A 19,532-nucleotide genomic window follows, 5' to 3' on the forward strand; every position below is an offset into this window, starting at 1 on the left:
AAACTCACTTCTTCAGATATGCCCAAATAAATCTGTTAGTCTTTAAGGTGCCACCGGACTCCTTGTTGTTTTTGTGGATATAGACTAACACGGCTACCCCCTGATACTTGAGATATTGATCTGTTTCTAATGTAGACTCCCATCCTGCAAGTTAGTCCACTGATTCCTGCTGAAATCAGTCTTGCTATATGGTGCACATCTGTGGATCCAAGCCCAGGATAAGGGGATCCTTTATGAGGAGAGAGTCACTCTCCTCTTCCCCTGATGGGATTCCTTGCTGTGTTCACGCTGGAGATGTGGCTTGGTTTATGTATTTATATCTGTGGTTATATGGGGGGCTTTGATTGATTTTTTTGCTTTACAAGGCTGGTGCTATAAAGCAGAATGAAATTTAACTAATTTTCTTCTATTCAGTGACATTGGGCCCTGATCATTTCCCAGCGCTGTATTTGCATTACATAGGGCCAGTGTGATCTTATTCTACCTCCCCTCTTCTGTTTCTTATCTAGAGATTTTGCAGAATTATTTTATTTTTACCAACCTTGGCCCCAGCCTTTGTATACGTGTTAGCATCTTTTAAAGCAAATGGTGGAAAATCAGATGGTTTTGGTGAGGAAACAAGTGAAGAACCTATAAATCACTAGTCACTTATGAAAATCTAGACCAATGCATTTAAATGAATAAATGTAATTTAAACATGCGCGCTATACATACTATTGGGATGGGTGCTAAGCAAAAGGCAGATAAAGCACTGTAGTTTTCCCTGTCCCGCTCCGAAACCATACTGACCATAACTGCAGTCTGAACTCTTCCCCTCTCTCAGCTGGAGGTGTTTGGAACAAGTCAGCGTTAACATGACAATCCTGGGTTTCATTTTTCCAGGGGTTCTGTGAAGAGGTGTAAAGATAAAAATCTGGAGGAGGCGCTTCTGCTCTTTCAGGAGATGAGCAAGGGATTACGGGAGCTAGAGGATGCTGACGTGCTTCCTCTAGTGCGCTGCGTGCTTGCTTTCCAAATGGAGACGACCAGCAGTTCCAGCTCCTTCCATAAACTCGAGCAGGTAAATCATGTTAGACAGTGGCCGCTCCATTCCTCTGGGTGGGTAGGGGGTCAGGTTGCAAAGTTATGCCACAGTTTGCTTTACAACAGTCACTTCCATTGTTTGCAGGGGCGTCTGCAAAATAATAAACACAGTGCCTCTACAGCACCTGTGATCCGTGACTTGGAAGGTACACTGCAGTTAGACACCCTGGGGCTAGCCCCAGGCTGGGCTGCGGGGCTGTTGAATTGCAGTGTAGAAATTGAGGCTTAGGCTGTTTGAGCTCTGGGACCTTCCTACCTTGCAGGATCCTAGAGTCTGGGCTCTAGCCCAAATGTGTACACCACAATTAAACAGCCCCTTAGCCTAAGCCCCTGAGCCTGAGTCAGCTGGCATGGGATAGCCCTGGATTTTTAATTGGAGTATAGAGGTATCTGTACAGTCAGGGACGCTCACAAGAGCATTAGGTAGACAGGTTTATGATCCCCATTTTACAGATGAGGAAACGGAACTACAGCAATGGTAAGCGACTTACCCAAGGTCCCACAGCAAGTCCAAGCTAGGAATTAGACACCTAGTATTTCATTTGTTTTTAACTTAGTAATGTAATTTAACCACAGGTGATTGGGGCTCAGTGCCTTGATTACTGGGTGAAATTCTCTGGCCTGTGTTATGTAAGAGCTCAGACTAGATAACCTTGTGATGTGTTTCTGGGCTACAAAATCTGTGAGTTTAGCAGCTAAACATAAGGAGGAGAGCCAGCAAGTAGGGAAATCACTGTTCTGTCTGGTCTCTCTTTCATTATAGAGACAAGGTGGGAGAAGTAATATCTTTTACTGGACCCACTTCTGATGGTGAAAGAGAGAAGCTTTTGAGCTACACAGAGCTCTTCTTCAGCTCTTTCATTATGTAAGAGAATAAATACATATTAAAAAAAGGCAGAACAGAGGCTATGGCTACATGGCCCTGTAGTCTGGAGAGGCAAATTACAGTGCGCATCGAAGTGTGATGCTATAACTGCTCCCTATGGATGCTGAGGACACAGATTAAAAGGTACCTAGTTCGCATTAACATAGTCCTCTTTGAAGGACTTCAGAGTGCGCACTGCAATGTGCCTATCCATATTCCAAACTGCAGGGCTGTGTAGACAAGCCCAGGGAGGGGCCTGAACTAAAATCCCAGAGCCCAGTGCTCCTGAGCTCTGGGGAAGTTTAGAGCTGGAGCCAAATGTTGTAACTTGTGCCCTTGACTGAAAATAAACACTAAAGTTGATTTTAGATATTTAACAGAAAAGCCTGCTGACATTAGACAGACTGTTAGCTTTAACTTTCCATATTTGGCACAGTGCTTGACAACATTAACGCATTTATTAAATGGATTCTTTTTCTGAAATCCCTACCTTTTCTTGTTGTGCATTTTTAGTCTTTCACAGCTAGTTTTATTCACGCATCATTTACTCAAGAGGTCGCACTGGTCTCTTTTGCAAAGGTCTGTTTACGATGTGTCTAAATCCTAAGTCTGGGTTCAATAGCATATTATCTACCCAATTGCGAGCACACAGCGTATGTCTACACTGCAGCTGGGAGCCAGCCCGGTACACAGACTTGCACTAGCTAGCTCACTAAAAACATCAGGGTAGATGTTGTGGCTCTGCTGGACACTCGGGATAGCCACCTGGTCTCAGATCCAGGGCGTTAGGTGGCCTTGAGAACCCAAACCGCTGCCAGAGCCACAACATCCACACCGCTATTTTTAGCGTGCTCACTCCAGCTGAGCTAGCGTGAGTCCATCTACCTAGGCTGGGAGACTCTCTGCCAACTGCAGTGTAGACAGATGCATATAGGTCTGGGTATTTGTACACAATCCTGGAACATCTGGATCATTCGAGGTTTCCTTCCCCCCCCCCCCCCAGATTGTTACGAAGTTGTCGGAAAGTAAAGAATCCCTGGTTGCTGAGGAAGTGGATAAGTTAATGAGCAGCCTGACCGAGTACAAACAGGTGAGAGGAACTCAGTTCTCTTTAGAGCAGCACAGAAGACAAAGGAAGGCCCTGATCCTGCATCAGGATCCATCAGCTTGGACCCCTAGGCCTGTGCAGAGTCCTGTTGACGTCAGCAGGTCTGAGCTAGCATTGCAGGATTGGGGCCTTAGTGCACAGGGCAGCATTGGATCCGGGGATGGCGATGTGGCAGGAAAGGCCCAGTTCAGGCTGCTTAGCACCCTTGTATTTACTCCCATAGTATTTCAAAGCTCACATCTATCCCTATACAATGAGACAGTGTTAGGACATTCCCCGTTACCTGGCTTGGAGGTTCTTTATGTTCCCTGTCTTAGCGTTGCGGGTTCACCAGATCTTTTTGTGTAAATAAAAACAGCCTTCTCCTGCTCTTCAGGCTGACAGCGTTTCAGCCCTGTGCTGGGTTGGTGGCCCCCCTAAGTAGTGAACTGAAACATGGCAAGTCTTTGTGATTTGTACCACCCCAAAGAGAACTTGGCAGGAAGAAGAGGTGGATTCAAAAGGGGGAAGCTGTTTACAAACAATAGTCAGTGTGGGGGGAGAAAGCAGAGAGTCTGTCACAGTTCAGGGAGTTGGCTGAAGTGTATTAGTTTGTTCCCTTAGGGGTGAGTGTGTCAGCTCTACTCCTGCAGAACACCCAGCCGCACTGGCCTGGGATCCTGGAGACAAACGGAGAGTCTCAGCCCTGCCCCACTGATCTGGCTGGGCTGCCCTGGGTGAGGGAAAACTGCATGCTCTGGTTTGGGAGGAAGGCTTGATTCTAAGCTCAGCTGGCAGATGCTTTGCTCGGGAGCTCAGGTTCTAATCGCCCCTCAGACCTCTCCTAGCACACGCTGCATCCCTCGAGCTGCAATTCTGCACTAGCTGTCTCTCCATGAGTGCTAAACGTTCCTGCGCTTCCTTCTCCCTGCAGGTGCTGTCTCCAGGAGACCTCCAGACAGGTCAGTCTCAAAGACTCCCCCTGCCCCCTTTGAAAGATGTGACACTAACCCGCAGAACCACATGCATCCAAATATGCACGACGGAGGCCTCTGTGGTTAATAAGAAACTGAGTTCAGACCGTCCTGACGCTCATCATGAGCTGAGCTACCGATTCACAGTGCCAGCCTCAGACAAGTCCCTGAATCTCTTTGTCTGCTACTCAGTCTGACTGGGGAACGAGACGAGCAGAGGTGTCACCGATGTCCTGGCCTTCTCCCACTGAGATCAGTGGCAACAGATGTGGGCCCAAAAGCCAGGTGCTGTCTGTGGGCTGACCTTTTCTGGGCAAATCCCCAGCAAGATCTGGGTATGAAGACATGTGCAGCCTTCTGCAAGTCATGGCACTTCTGTGCCTCAGTTTTCCCACACATACAATAGGGAGAATTATACTCGTCTCCCTCCCCAGGGTGGCGGGAATGATGAAAAGTGGTATAAGTACTAGGAATCACCAGCTCCAGATAACCATCCAAGAATAGAGAGATTAGAGCCTTCATTTGCTTTGGCCTTTCCCTGTCTCTTTTCAAGAGTTAACAATACCAGCAGGGGAAGAGTCATCTCTGAATCTCCGCGCATGAGTTAGCAGGGATAGTCACCCCTCCAGGGAGGGATTCAACTCAAATGTATGGCCTCAAAGCTTGGGACCCAAACCAGCTGGCAGGGAGAAGGCGATTCCCCAGCCCCGCATAAGAGCATGGGTGTCTGGATCAGTTTGTTTGATCATAACTCGCTGCAGGGTGCACATAGATGCTGTTGGCCACCTTCTGAGGTGTTTAACCCAGTATCTTGGGCTGCAGTGCCTGGCATCTGACGCCCTGTGCGCCTCTCTCTCCTCTATCCACAGTTTGCATGTTCATAGAGGACAGCAGACTAGGCCGACACCACTGGAGACTCGGCCTTGCCCCACTGCTGCTGCGTGTAGCTGCCACATTGAATTTGGTGCTGCAAGACCCAACGGCAAGGAGTGAGGAGTGGAGCTACATCACAGTCAAGGTAAGATCCACATTGCTTGGGGGTTATAGTCTCCTCTGGATGCTTGTAACATGCTGTAACTCCCACTAGCACTAGGGGAAGAGAGGCATGAATTGAAGGGGTTAAAAAACTCAAACATTCATTGGAATTTGGCGTCTTTCCCCCTGTAAGACAGCAGGACTTAGGGATTGGAATCCAGGTGTTCCAGGATTGTGTACAAACACCCAGACCAATATGCGTCTGACTACACTGCAGTTGGAAGAAAAAGTTCCCCCCTATGTTGGGGGAGGTGCATTGTCGAACTGTTAAGAAGAAGATCTAGCAGGTGACAGATGGTTGTGCTTTGTCCTTTTACTTCCTTAGACCTGCCTGCAGCTTTTCCAGGCGATGCCAAAGGAAGTGTCGCCTCTGGTGTGGAGCGAAGTCGAGAACAGTGGAATCCTGCAGAGCATTTTGGGATCTCTGCTGCAAGTCGTCATGGGGCAGGTGATTATAGTCCAGGCAGTTGCCCAACTGTGGCACAGATGAGACAGCAGCCAAGCTGCTGCAGAGAGTTTGAGCCCACGTGAAGCCAGGCCAGCCTGGATCTGAGAGGAGAAGTTGTTCCTGGTTAGAAAAATAAGGATAATGCTTTATCTGTTCAAAGCACTTTCCAAACATTATCTAATTTCACCTCTCAGCACTCCTGCCAGAGAGGCAAGTTTTATTAGCTCCACTTTACTCGGGGAAACTGAGGCAGAAAACACAAGGCCAATGTTTTCAAATATAGGCATCTACACAAAAGTTGCCTGATACGGAGAGGTGCTGAGTATCCACAGCTCCCGTGGAGGGGGAGCAACAACTGCACTAAAGGGAAGCCATGGTAGAATGAATGCAGTGATAGTGCCATGCTAGGTGACAGCTGCTGGTAATGGGTGTCTCCACTCTATACAGCTGGAGACATTCACATGTACAGATGTACATATGACATACACGTGTTGGTGTGGTGTTTGTGTGTACACTGCAGCATAAGTGTGAATGCAGCAGAGCTGGGGGAGTTGTGATGAGAGGGATCCAGTCCACCCTATGTGCTGCAAAAGTCCAGCATACCCCCTGTGGCTTTATAAATGCCTTTTGTTTGCAGGGAGAGCAGTAAGTGATGTTTAAATGACTTTGTAAAGACAAGCTTTTTAAAAATGTGAGTTTCCTTTTCTTTGGTAACTTCAGACAGCTAACAAGGACGCCCGCCTGCTGGCCGGCACTGCCGTGAGCATGCTGGTGAACACTGCTGCTGAGCCAGAGAGAGGGGCCAGAGCCGTGCTGACTCTTTTCCAGCTAGTCGACCAAGGTGCGTGTGTGATCTTTAGTAAATATCTTTGTTAGCACTAGATCTCACAGTGCTTTCCAAAGGTGGGAAAGTGACTTCCCAAGCGGACAGAGTCAGTGGCTGAACTAGGAACAGATCTCAGTTCCCTAGAGGCCGCTCTACCTTCCTACGTGAAGGAATGGGAGGGAGTCTCCAGCAAAGCCTAGATATGGGGCTCTCGGTCCATGGGGCAAGGTGGCATAGTAGGTTACGTGCGTGGGCCATTTATTTCTGCAGATTGAGCCCCTCCCATGCTGGAGCAGGCAGTGCACACTGAGTTTGGCAGGCTCCGCCACACAGTTCAGCATGATTGGGAGAGTCTGCTCAGGGAAGGCCCTGTGTTTCATGGGCCATATTTCTGAGCTGTCTGCTCACACTGTGCCTGGCTCTGGCCCATGCTACAATTAATACTAATGGGTGTGAAGGACTAAAGTTAACATGAGAAACATAAGGCTGATTTGCAGTTTGAAAGTCCGTGTTTGAATAAGTCTTTGCTCTGTCCTAATGTGGTGATTTTCCCCTAGGACCAGGAGAGCTGAGATTTGGGGAACTGAAGGTGGAGACGTCTGTCCTGAGTTCAGATGGCTTAGAGAGACTGGTGCTTACTAGGGGTTTATTAACTTGCTGCAAGAAGGAGATCCTGAGCTGCCGGTTGGACAGCTTCCCACCCCAGGTAGGAGAGCATTCTGTTCGGGGAATGCAGAGGACAAACAAACTGGGTTTTGGGTGAAGGGTTTAGAAAAGCCTTCACCTGGCCAAATGTTGGCTCAGCAAGTACTTTAGATACTGGGGAGGGGGAGAGTGCAAATTCGTTGCTGAGCAAGCCTGTTCCATTTACCTGGATTGAGTTGCCCCAGCAGTTGGCAAAGGCCTTACACTTGCGCCAGGTGCTGTGTTTAAATGTCATTGTTGCCAGGAGATCTTTGTTTCCCTGATCAGTATGGATAGATCTGTTTTCCCCGGGAGAATCTTGGAAGTCAAGCTGTGCTGTGAATAACCCCTTCGGTAGCTGATATAGGCATGAACGCACCACAGGTGGTCATCAAGAGCAGAAGAACGCTAGAAATCTGTTAGCGGCACCATGACTGTTGCTATTGCTGGTTCACCTGCTGTGGCCAGGGCCTTAGCTGGATGGAGGGGGAACATTCTACGTAGTTAGTCAACCGGCTGCTGCCATATCAGCTGTAAGAAGGCAAAGTTCAGTGGCTCAAGAGCCAAAGAGTAAAACTGCATGTGAACAGATTGGTGTATCTTGGTGTCATGGCAAAGAGTGTTACTGGAGGAGTCCAAGAGAGAACTGAAGCTGCCCAGCTAGGGGGCATGTGGGGAAATCTCCATGGATTTCAGTAGAGACTGCACTGCTAAAGACTGTCTGACTCAGCGTGTTTACATCGTGCCCATTGCTGTAGCAGCTCGGCCTAGCTCTCTCTGGAAGCTTCCTCGCTTGAGATCCCTGCAGCTCCCCGCCCCTCATGGGGGACCCCCACAGTTCCCCGCCACCCCACAACTGCCCAGCCCCTTCCCATTTTGTCATGGATATTTTTAGGAAAAGTCAGGGACAGGTCACAGGCTTCCATGACTTTTTCTTTATTGCCTGAGTCCTGTCTGTGACTTTTACTAAAAAATATCCATGACAAAATCTTAGCCTAGTAGGGCGTCTTTGACGTTCTGGTGCCTAGTATCTCTCTGATCAATCAGCAAGAAAAGCCCAATAGCACAGATACAGTGGTAGCTCATTGCTTAATGCTGGTGTATGCCCTGCAGGCTTGTCTCTTGCTGGATGTGCTGTTTCCAGCTGTCTGGGCTGTGAGCGAAGAGCAGAAGGATTATCATTACTACCGTTTCCAAGGTAATAAAGATCTGCACCTCCCACCCACCCCATTATACACCAAGAGGGTTTTAAAGGTTTGCCACCCTCCCGTCAGACTGCAGCAGGAACCTCCAAACCCCCGCAGCTTTTAGACATAATGTATGAGAAGGGGAAGAGTGACTCAGCTGCCTGAGGATATCTAGGGCACCTTTGCAGGAGGTGGGGGAACCCCCAGCAGTGATCTTTCCCTCAATTCTGAAATTAAAGCCCAACTGAAGCCAGCCTGGGTGCCTCAGTACCATCTTGCTGTACCGCACACACTTGCCTTAATCTTGCCTTGAGCCCCTGCTGCGTAAGGTAGGTTAAAACAGAGAAATCTCAGGGGAAATGGTGTTGAGAGAGGCAGGCGTTTGCCAGCAGCTGGTTGCCCACTCCAGCTGGGAAGAGCTGTGGGAGGTTTTGCTGTTTTGTCTGCTGGATAAACTCTGTACTAGTCTGTTCTGTGCTTTCAGTTTTTTCCCTCTGGCTGCAACGTATCCTGGAGTGTCTGCCCGAGATCTGGAAAGTCAAGGAGAGCCGCATGCTGGCTGAGACCTCTGAACTGCTCCACAGACTGAGCCAGTTCATCTGGAACAATGCAGAAAGCCCAGTAAGGCACTCAGCCAGGATGGGGGGGGGGCATAGCTCCTAAGGGCCACACCCTCTTCCAGGGCAGCCAGAAAATATCCAGAAATCTTCCCTTCTTCCCCCCCTCATCATCTCCGTCTTTCACTTGAAGAAAAGTGCACAGTGCAGCCTGGCCAGATTTTAGTCTGTCTACACTCTGCCCTTCTAGTTCATTTCATGCTCGCTGGGAGCGGAATACACCGCATAGTAACAGGCAGGATTGCTAAGATACGACTGACCTTGCATTATAGGGCTGGGCGCATTGGCATGGCCTTTTCCTCCTGGCTGACGCGACGTTCCGTCCGTGCTGGCGCTTTGTGAGGAGAGCCCCTCTGCCTCATAGCTCAGTAGAGCCAGACTCCAATAGCCATGCTCCCACTGAGCAGTCCCGTACTCAGCAAGCTGTCTCATCAGTTTCAGAAAGACAGCTTTCCATTGGCAAATGCCACTAAGGCACCCTAACGGGGACACCGTGGGGCCTATTTTACCAAGCCCCATCAGGCTGCTGTGTTGTGTCCCCTGCCCCCATTGCTGGTGGCAAAACTGGGATTACTTAATGTTGGTTGTCACTTACCACAGGACAGGCAATCCCTAGTGACAGATAAAGGAGGGCGGAGGAGGTTATAAAGCCCCTCTAACAATTTCCGGTAGTGAGACATGATGGACAATCTTAGTTTGCATTTCTTTTCTGGTTGTTCAGGTGGAAGGGGCGTCAGAGTTCATACATAGCTCCTTTCAACATCTCCTGGAGATCTACCGCCTGGAGTGCCATCACTTCAAGGACCTGGAGAGACCCCTCTATGAACAGTTCCTGCAGAGAATTATGGCAATGCCCTGGCAGGTCAAAGCCAGATATTTCCCCCTGTGTGCCATTCTCCCCTACGTGGGCACAGAGAAAGTAAGGAAACCTGGTGGGGACATGCAGTGTCCAAGACACTTAACGCATGGGTGGGATGAATGAGTGCTGCCCAGAGGGACAGGTATTGTGTGTGCCCGGCACAGCTAAGAGAGGAATGGAGGGTGTGATACAGATGCCAAAACATCCCACAAAGGGCTAGATGAAAACCAGACACACCAGAACTTGTACTGGCCTGCGAGTCCTCAGTCCCTGCTTTAAGAAAGGAGGGGCACATTGGTACACCCTGTGGGTTGAGGATCTGCAGCGAGAGCTTGTGCTTGGATAACTTGGGTCTCCCTGCGGCCTCCATCAAAAATCAGAATGGGATTGATAGTGTGTGCACTTTGCACCTTAGGGGATGGGATGCAGGTCGCTCTGCCATGGGTCATAGGCCCTATCCTGCTAACGGCTAATAGAGAATCTCTTCTGGTTCAAGTGATAGCAACCTATGTTTTTGTTACTTCCCCTGTGGGGCCTTGTATATCCAGCTCTCTTATGCATTAGCAGAAATGAAATGGTTGGATCTCTGCCTAACTGTGGCCCCCATAGTCCCCAAGATCCACCACAAGGAGGTGCTCAATGGCATGAGCCACTGCCCCTTCTGCCAACCACCTTGCCTGTCTGGATGCCAAGACACGTCAATGCAGAGGTCACAGCAGCGTTTTGCTACCCCACTGTGGTCTCACTAGAGATGGGAACAGAATATTTTGCTAGGATTGTCTTTGGGTTACTGGGGGTCTTCTATTTTGAACCCAGTATTGCTTTTGGGGTGTTCCCGCTCTCTCTGGCCTGGTAATTGGAAGCCCCAGGCTAGCTCTTTAGCTGTTGCACACGGAGAATAGCCAGCTCATGAGAGAGGACAGAAACAATACATCAAATGCAATGGGAAGCTTGGGAAAATTGGGAGTGGAACATGTAGCCTTTTACCACTGGGTCACTGATTTGAATCCAGCCTTAGTCAGAAGCACTGATCGCTGTGGTATCTCAGCATTACTTAGTGCCACCGGTGACCAGAAATTACACCTGTGTTGGGATCCACCCCTCCTTGGTGGTGAAGGCTGCTCTTCCTCCATGGCCTTTGTTTTAGCAACTAATAAGATGAGCAAGGCTTGTGCATGTGTTTCCTTGGTGCATTAGGAGAGTTCAGGGGCTGCCTAAAGCAAACAAAGACTCTAAAGTTATTTGGGGTTTTCTAGGTTCTGGATACCTACAAGGATCTTCCCCAGCACCTTCTGAACTGCCTTGCCACTAACCACCTGTGCCCAGCTGCATCAGACGTGTATAAAACCATTTTGCAACAGCAGCGCAAGCACTGGATTAAGGGAGAGGAACATGCCACCGAGGAGCAGCTGGCTCAGAAGTGGGCACTGCACTGGCTGCCCACCCTGGCCAGTGCTCTGACTTCTCCCATCTCCTTCCTTCAGAGCAACGCTTCCAACTACCTTCTCGTCTGGACTTTGCGGCTCTTCCCTGCCTCTTACGCTTTGCTTGCTGAGAGCTGCAGTGGTGGGGACTCTGCCCACCTTCGGGCATGGGTCGCCCTGCTGAGCGGCCGCAAGATCATCACCGGGGCCTTGCCCCTCGATGGGGAAACTTTGGAAAGGCTCTGCTGCTGCTTGCACTCCAGGGAGGAGAGCATTCGCCTGGCAGCACTGGGTCTCCTATGTTGCAGCCCCAGGACCAATCAGGCCTTGTCAGAGGTGGAGGTGCGTCTACTGAAGGAGTTCTTGCCACTGAACCTGAACTGCGACTCGTCCTCTTTCCGGCAGCTGCTTCAGGCTGCCGTGAAGAAGGCTCTGGTCAGGCTGAGGGACAGCACGCTCTCTCGGCTGCGCAGCAAGACGCAGAGCAAAGCTACCGAGCACTCCACCAGCGCGGCTCCAGAAGGAGCACTTGCACAAGCCGTAGGTGAGTGAGCCGTTCCCGACATCTCACTCCAAGCCTTTGGTCCCCATGGGCTCCCATCGCTGCTTAACTTTTCATCTCTTCTCACCTCAGCGGCTTCCAGGATTAGGTTTTTCACACACAAAGCCATCACCTAACACTACCCTTTCGTGCCCACTTGAGCGGTGATGCACGTAGGGAGCTCTTGTGGGTCATGCAGCCGGGCCTGGACAGTGGGGTGGGGCAACTTGGACCTTTAATGGAAGTTTTATTCTGTCTTCTGGCCCCAGGCCTTGTGATTCCACATCTATCTGCCAGGACTGCTCTCTTCCGAGCTCTAGTCGTGCTACCACTGAGCCAGCCAGCGGGCATGTAACGCAGCGATACCAACTCTTGTGATTTGATCATGAATTTCACAATCTTTGGTGTTTTTTCTTAAAGCCTCAGCTCCTGGAGTCGTGACTGAGACTCAGCTTTTATTTATTTTTTTCTAGCCTTCCTGATTGTGAGGAAAAGCTGGGAAATGTGACCCCCTAAAGGCTCAGAAAGCAGATGGCAAATAAGTTGATTGGGGGGGGGGGGATTATAATCATTTTGTTAAAGACTCATAAGTTTGGTGGGGCTTGACGCCTGACGTTAGAATGTTTGGGGCTGGCAGTATAGGTAACGAGGCTGGGCCAACATCAGCGGGTCCAGCATTTGGGTTCAGTTGGGATAAACACCATGAACTTTGGACGCTTCTCCACATTTCAGGAGTCTGAAAAATTGGAAAGCTTACAGAGGAGAGGCAGTGAGGTTTAGTGGGTTAATCCCGGGACTTGAGAGACCTGGTTTTTATTCCTAGTTCTGCCACGGGCCTGATGGGCAAGTCACTTGATTGCTCTGTGCCTCAATTTTCCCATCTGTAAAAAATAGGGAGAACAATACTGACCTTCCTGTGTAACGCATTTTGAGAAATGACATGCAAGAGAGAGATATTGGTCGTATTGCAACAGCCTGGGGTAATAGGACATTTTGGCATTCCTGGCCCAAAACCAAACTCTGTCTGCACATGTCAGCATGTCCAGAAATAAAGTTTTTTTTTACAAGTGGTCTAGGCGGGGGGTACTTTCTCTGAACATAGCAAAACAGAGCGTGAACAAACGTGACACTCACGAGTGGGTTTTCTGTTACCCAGGCTGAGCAAAGGGTCACTCTGAAGAGCGAAAAGTAGATTTTCATATAAAAAAGTCCTCCCTGGAGTTAATCTGAAGCAGATGAACTGGCTAATGCATATGTCAGTGCTTTCTGTGGGACAGACATCAAAGCCACCAGCTGCGTGTCACAGGGCTGGCACAGCTGACAGCTTTGCCTTTAGCTGCAGTGGCAGGGGGCCTGTTTGGAGCAGGCAGATCCAAGTCCTAGCCCTTCCGTTGTCATGAACTGCCAGTTGACCATTCGCTGCTGGGAAGCCCCTCGGTAGCCATGCACTTTCCCACCTTATAGTCAATCTAGTGTGACTGGAGCCGGTGCATTCTCTTGCTCCAAAGGGCTCGCCCCACCCTCCCTCTGTGCATTGCTCACAAGTAACCCAGAGGTGCTTTTTCCCCCCCATGCAGATTTTGTGGAGTGGCTGCTGCAGTTAAGCATTTCCTTTCTGACCCCAGGGTCAAATTACCAGAGGAAGAAGACTGCTCTGCTGCTCCTGGCAGCGGTGCTGGAGACCTGCACCGACACCTGGAGCCCCGCCAGAAAGAAGGGGCAGCCTCCACGTGGGTAACAGCAGGCCACCCCTGAACGGAATGAGCTCTGAGTAGATTCTTCAACCTGTCTGCTTCTGACCCCCGTCAGCAGGGTGTCCACATTTAAATGCCCCCATGGAATGACCTCTCCAGGCCATGTGAGGTTGCAGTGATTTGGGGGGGGGGTGTATCAAATCCAGAAAAATATCCTGCAGCTTTTTACAAACAACCTCCCTCTACATGCTTTGGCCCTCAACTCTGTGGGCTGCTGATGAGCAGCTGGGAGTCAAGGCCCCTGGAGGGGTTGGAGTGGGAAGAAAAAAATAAAATCAGGAACTTCTGACACTATATGAGGAATGTTGGGGACTCTGCATTGACCTGTGCTATGATTGGGGCCCTACCAAGTTCACGGTCTAAGGATTTTAAAACTCATAAATTCCATGATTTCAGCTATTTAAATCTGAAATTTCACAGTGCTGTAATTGTTGGGGTCCTGACCCAAAAAGGAGTTGGTGGGGGGGATGGGGTTGCAAGGTTATATTGTGTGTGGGGAGGGGGGGGGTTCCGATACTGCTACCCGTACTTCTGTGTTGCTGCTGACAGAGGCGTTGTCTTCCGAGCTGGGCAGCTGGAGAGCGGCGGCTACTGGAGGGGAACCCAGCTCTGAAGGCAGAGCTGCCGCCAGCAGCAGCACCAGAGTACGGATGGCCTGGTACGGTATTGCCACCCTTACTTCTAGGCTGCTGCCTTCAGAGCTGGGCCCTCAGTCAGCAGCAGCCGCCGCTCTCCTGCCGCCCAGCTCTGAAGGCAGCAGGGCAGAAATAAGGGTGGCAATACCGTACCATGCCATCTGTACTCTGGTGCTGGCGGGGCGCTGCCTTCAGAGCTGGGCTCCTGGCCAACAGCTGCCGCTCTCCGGCCGCCCAGCTCTGAAGGCAGCAGTGCAGAAGTAAGGGTGGCAATACCACAATGCCCCTAAAATAATCTTGCAACACTCCTGCAACTCCCTTTAGGGTCAGGAACCCCAATTTGAGAAACGCTGGTCTCCTGTGTGAAATTTATATAGTATAGGATAAAAGCTCACAAAAGACCAGATTTCATGGCCATGAATTTGGTAGGGCCCTACCTATGATAAGCTCCCATGTGTATGAGATGACACAAGGGCTCAGTAAAATCAAATCTTTACCCACCCAAGGGCTCATTTGATAGAAACTAGTTTGCAGCCCCCAGCCAAGTTAACTTTAATTTATACTTTCAGTACTGACAGTGTATTGTTGCAGCAGAAGCTGCATTGGATTCTCCACTATCCCTCATTCCCTAGCACAGGGGAGCCTTTGAGATTGGGGACAAAGATTGGGGGTAGTGCTGCTGTAGCTTCATGACTCTGTACAGGATTAAAAGCCCTTCTGTCCCAGCACTGACAGCAGAAAATAAACCAGAGTCGATTGAACGAGCAGGACCCGTTTTCCCTGCTGTTTGCCACCACCCTTTTGATTGAGTTCAGCCCTGACAACACTTACTGCCTATTTCACAGTCCTGCCTTTCTGTCACCACAGAGAACATGGCAGCATTGTTGAGCTGGGCCAGGCAGAAGGGCTGCTGGGACTTTTTCTCTAGAAGCAACTTGTTGGCACTGCTGAGCTGCTTGCAGGACAGTACAAATGAGGTAAGCAGCCCCCTGTCCCCAGCACTGCCACGGCTCTGTGTTGTGGCCAGCCGGAATTGGTAACAGAAGCTGCGTGGCTTGAGCCACAGGAGGGGCCCGTTTAACTGAACGGAAGCAGGGGACCCTATTAAGATTGGGCAGGGATGGCATTGGGGACACTGTCCCCCTCAGTAAAGAGCCAGATCTGGCTGCCAGCTTTCCTTGCGCACGCTGCTGCTAGTAGCCTGTTCTTCTGCTCTGTCAGAACACCCAGTAGCCTCCCACCACCACATCAGTGCAAAATAGCCAAGTAACAACGGGTGCCCCTTTGCTTCCAAACTTAGAGGCCTGAATGGGTTCTAGTGGTTCTGGATTCCCAAGCGTCCTGCTCCCCATAGCCTCTGCTTCCTCACCCGTGTCCTGACCTAAACTTCCCCTCTCTCTACCCCCCTCCTCTCTTGGCAGGTCCGAGAGCTGGCCTCCGAGCTGCTCATCCGCTACTTCCCGCCAGCTTTCCCAGAACCCATTGCTGTGGCTCTCTTTGAGCGTGCCCAGGAGGCTGTGAGCAGCCCCCGAGTGCAGGAGGCAGAAGCAGGAGCGGTGTTGATGAAAACCATCCTCCAGAAGTACTGACTGGCTTGTCTCTCTCGTTTACTCTAGAAAGGACTTAGACCAGGGGACATGTGGGAAGGAGACCAGGAGAACTTGTAGTGGGGTACATAATCCTGTCTGGCCACACACACGGCTCACCAGGACTTGCTTAGCTGACTCCTGATTCCAAGAAGTTTGGTATCACTTACATAGCACTCGAATGTCTTTCCAGTTTCTCTGATCTCAGACTCTGACAGGGCATCAACATCCACCCGCTTGTGTAATCCTCTGCCTCTGTGGTCCCAGAGGACAGATCCTCATGCCAGATATTGTCTGAAGTGTCTTTTCCCACCTGAAATAGAACTACTTGATTTTGCTCTCTCAGCACACCCCGCTCTCCCTGCCCAAATAGATTTCTCCTGCATCCTTTTGGAACAAAACTGACATCTGCCTTAGAATTAAGGATGTAGCATTTTAAAAAAAAAAAAAAAAAAAAACAAGGAGCTATGAAGTGAGAATATTAATATTTCTTACTATTCAGAGGGGTTATTTATAATTCACTTCAGCAGAACTGGAGGCCAGACAGCAGCAGCCTGTGATCTGAAGTAACCTTACAAAGTTTGAAGGCGACGTTAGTGTTAGGACACAAGGCCTCCAGCCCTCGGCAATGAGGATTGTCACTGTGCTGTTTAGTTGAGGGCTCCTCTGAGGTTTGTCAATGGTGTTAGCATCTGCCTCCTCCTCCTCCAGGTCAGACAGCAGCACCTTGAAGAGACTATTCCCAGAGGGAAAAGCAGCACCAACTCTGCAACACCGAGGCCTGTGCTTTGCTCGGTATCTTCTCAGCATGTTGCAAGCTCACTACGCCATGGCTTGTCAAGACCTGCTGCAGGCAGCGAGCACTAACCCCATGCATGGTGCGTCCCCAGGCATCATGGGGAAGAAGACATCAGAGTTCCCATGCCCCTTCTCTCCCCTGCAGTCCTCTCACATGATGGCTGTGTGTCATGTGATGGATCAGGTCTGTGATTCAGCAAATCATGCAGCCAGTAACTGGCCTGAGCACAGCACAATTAACTCCACTCCCATATATGACAAAGAGATTCCCTGTGGCCTTGGGCAAGTTGCTTTACCTCTCTGCCCATGTCCCCATCTGGGCTTGGGGCAGCCCTAGCTACGCCCCATAGGCCTAGTGACGATTGGTGAGCGTTTTGGGAAGTACGTTGGAGATGAAACATGCGATGTATTTATGGGCTGGGACAAAGGGGTCTAGCTTGCTGTGGATTGGAGAACTGAGGTGTTGGCTACTTGTCTGTGGCACTCTTTCCAGCTGCTCTGGCTAAATTTCCAAGCGGCTGTTGACCTTTTCCTGGCCTTATAGTGTGCTGACAGGAATCTTCTTTCCCTTCTTGTCCAGCACGTTAGTAAACCGCTCCTGTCTATGTATCTTCTCTCTCTGGAATGGCATGGCTCTGGGAAGGGATCTTGACTTTGTACCTGGCCTTCAGTCAGTACGGTGCAGATATCTAGGGACAGTGGTTCTTTGCCAGAGGCTGCCTCTAACTGTAGTGACTCAGCTCGTTCGGGGGATTGTATGAGAACATGCAAGTGTCTGGCCCTGTGATAACTGGAGTGTTATCTGTGTAGGAGTGATGGCGGCGCTGCGGAGGTGCCTGCTGGAGGTCCCGGAGGGGGCAGTCTCCATGCTGAAGGGAGTGCACGTGCAGAGCTGGCAGGAGCTCCTCAGCCGTTTGGTGGCCTTGCTGGGAGACATCAGCACCTTCCTCCTGGGGGTGCTCCAGAGCAGGCAGGGGCCCAACGCCAACCAGCCAGGTGAGGAAGGGTTCACAGTGTGTAAAGCCAATAACCAGCCCACCCCACGGTGTCGTTCCCTTTCAGCTACGCCTGCCTCCATCATATGCCTTAAACTGTGGATTGCAGAGAGCTGGCTAGGCACAGGTGGTCTCATTTCCAGCAGCCTCTGCAGCCCTCCAGGTTCTTTCCAAAGAGCCGACTGAAGGTCTGTGAGAACCACCTGCTTCCTCTTGTTACCGCCTAGCTGCCTCTGAAAGAGGCTGCTGCTCCATAAGAGGAGGAAAGGGGCCGGGAGTGGCCAAGGAGAGGAGGGATGCCCAGGGAAGGATGACCCAAGGCAGGATCCCCCACAGGAGAAGGGGCTCAGATAACCAGACAGAATGGCTAGGGCAGCAAGAATTAAGGCTACCAATCGACAGTGGAGAAGGTGTAGGTGGCAGAGAAGAATGAGCAGGAGGAGAGAAGAGCAGACCCAGGGGTTGGGGAAAAAGTGAAATAAAGGGCAGAAGGAGATCACAATTGACTTTAAAAAGGAACATGGCCCTTTAAAGACAACAACCTGAATACACAATTGCGGTTACGACAGGGATGTCGTACAGTCACAATGGGAAAGTAGGGAGGGTCCACACCGCAACCTCTCTTTAGCTACTGGCCACACTATGGAAGTTTCACCCCCCCCCCCCAGAAGATCGTGGATTTGATCCTTCTCTCAGACTAAATCAAGACCTCAGGTGACATCTACCTTCATACGGCCATTTCCTTTCTCCTTTCTTCTGGATTTCATACCCACAGCAGGCTCTGCTTTACTTCCCCATGCATCGTTACCTATGCTATGGCTAAAACAAATCTGCCTTCTGCTTATATTTTTGCAGCTGCTGCTCCTTCATTTGCAGATATGATAAATGCTATTGGCTCCCTTATCATGCTGGGGAAAGGCCTGGAGCAGCAGGATGGGGAGGACTCCATCCTGCTGTCTGAGGAGCATAACCTTATCCTGACCTGCTGCTGGGTCTCAGTGAAGGTAAGGAGCTTCCGTGAGCGGCCGATAGTGTTCTGTCACTAAGAGGCTTGGGACAGAGAAGGCAGCCAGGACAGGGGACACCTTTGGTTTGGGAAGCAGGGGAAGTACACAAGATACATGTTCCTCTCCTGCAGCCTCTCCGTCATTCTATCTGAGAAGTGCACTGGGTCCTCTGCCAAAGAAAATCCAGGCAACTAAGGTGGATTTTTTTTAAAAAAATTCCCTTTACAGCTTGCCCTAACCCCAGTGCTGGAGTTCCCCCTTTTCACACTCAGGGCAAATGAAAAGGGCCCATTTCCCTGGCCTCAGTCTGATTTCCTTGTCAGATAAAGAACAGGCCTAAACTTCTTTACCCCCAGGTTAAACACAAGCCAAGACAAACTCCCAGTTGGTGTGAACAGATACAACTCACCTTGTTTCCTCACTGTGGCTCACTAGTAGTTACTGCCTCAAAGGTATTGCTGACTCCTCCTTTTAAATAGTTGACTGGTTTCCTGGGGACCTAATGGACTCCAGCTGCTTCAGGTCCCGCCCCATTACCCCTTTGCACTATGCCCTGAGTCTTCCTCACTCAGCTCCTGTACTGCTAATCCCAGGCACCAGCTGGGGAATGGGTCCCTCCCTAGATAGTCTTGCAATAGGATGACTTTTTTAATGAGGACAGTTCCTCCAAGCATTTCCTGCTGTTGGCTAGTAAAATACAGCACCATGGAGCCTTTGTACCAACATGCCAGCTGTCTGTTTGGTGTGTCTGTTTAATTCTCTAGAATCTCTGGCCCAGATCCACAGTCGCTTGACTTCATTGAAAGGTGGGACCCTAAATACCTCTGATGATCAAGGCCTAGATGAGGATACTTAAACGATTGATAACTCTGCTACTGAGTCATTTTGTCACAGGAAACACACGGCAGGACAGAAGCTCTTGGCTACAGCAGTACTGGCCCTGTTACAGGAGAATTTTGCTCTTATTGATGATTTGACTCTGTGGATCAGCCAATTCCTACCCCTGCTCACTGAGGGTTTTGAGTGCCAGGCTCAGCTAGGGAATTTATTTCTATCACTGACTTGCATGTTTGGAAAGGCAGGAGAGAGTTTTGCACCTTTCTGCGTTACACTTGGCTGCCAGACCA

General features: G+C 50.2%; 1 protein-coding gene and 1 long non-coding RNA gene across 6 annotated transcripts in view; one reads left to right on the top strand and one right to left on the bottom strand.

Moving 5' to 3' along the window:
- Positions 1-19,532, top strand: part of LOC119843801 (thyroid adenoma-associated protein homolog) — a 39,125-nt gene that overhangs the window by 2,424 nt on the left and 17,169 nt on the right. For 2 of the 5 annotated variants that reach the window (XM_043498466.1, XM_038373681.2), the window contains exons 2-18: positions 883-1,060; positions 2,952-3,038; positions 3,970-3,997; positions 4,879-5,027; positions 5,370-5,492; positions 6,213-6,333; positions 6,876-7,024; positions 8,116-8,200; positions 8,674-8,810; positions 9,528-9,725; positions 10,922-11,633; positions 13,208-13,360; positions 14,887-14,996; positions 15,441-15,601; positions 16,317-16,483; positions 17,214-17,399; positions 18,254-18,402. In XM_043498466.1, coding sequence (XP_043354401.1) covers positions 883-1,060; positions 2,952-3,038; positions 3,970-3,997; positions 4,879-5,027; positions 5,370-5,492; positions 6,213-6,333; positions 6,876-7,024; positions 8,116-8,200; positions 8,674-8,810; positions 9,528-9,725; positions 10,922-11,633; positions 13,208-13,360; positions 14,887-14,996; positions 15,441-15,601; positions 16,317-16,483; positions 17,214-17,399; positions 18,254-18,402 — 2,893 coding nt within the window. Of the gene's footprint in view, positions 1-882; positions 1,061-2,951; positions 3,039-3,969; positions 3,998-4,583; positions 4,733-4,878; positions 5,028-5,369; positions 5,493-6,212; positions 6,334-6,875; positions 7,025-8,115; positions 8,201-8,673; positions 8,811-9,527; positions 9,726-10,921; positions 11,634-13,207; positions 13,361-14,886; positions 14,997-15,440; positions 15,602-16,316; positions 16,484-17,213; positions 17,400-18,253; positions 18,403-19,532 lie in introns of those variants that run through there. The other 3 variants (XM_038373682.2, XM_043498465.1, XM_043498464.1) reach the window with 3 other exon arrangements.
- On the bottom strand, positions 649-19,020 carry LOC122456849. The gene is made up of 2 exons (XR_006275951.1): positions 18,815-19,020; positions 649-1,174 (listed from the first exon to the last, which is right to left on the bottom strand). It is a non-coding gene; the product is annotated as an uncharacterized LOC122456849 (long non-coding RNA).

The sequence above is a fragment of the Dermochelys coriacea genome, chromosome 15 (assembly GCF_009764565.3).
Source record: "Dermochelys coriacea isolate rDerCor1 chromosome 15, rDerCor1.pri.v4, whole genome shotgun sequence".
Classification (NCBI taxonomy): Eukaryota; Metazoa; Chordata; order Testudines; family Dermochelyidae; genus Dermochelys; species Dermochelys coriacea.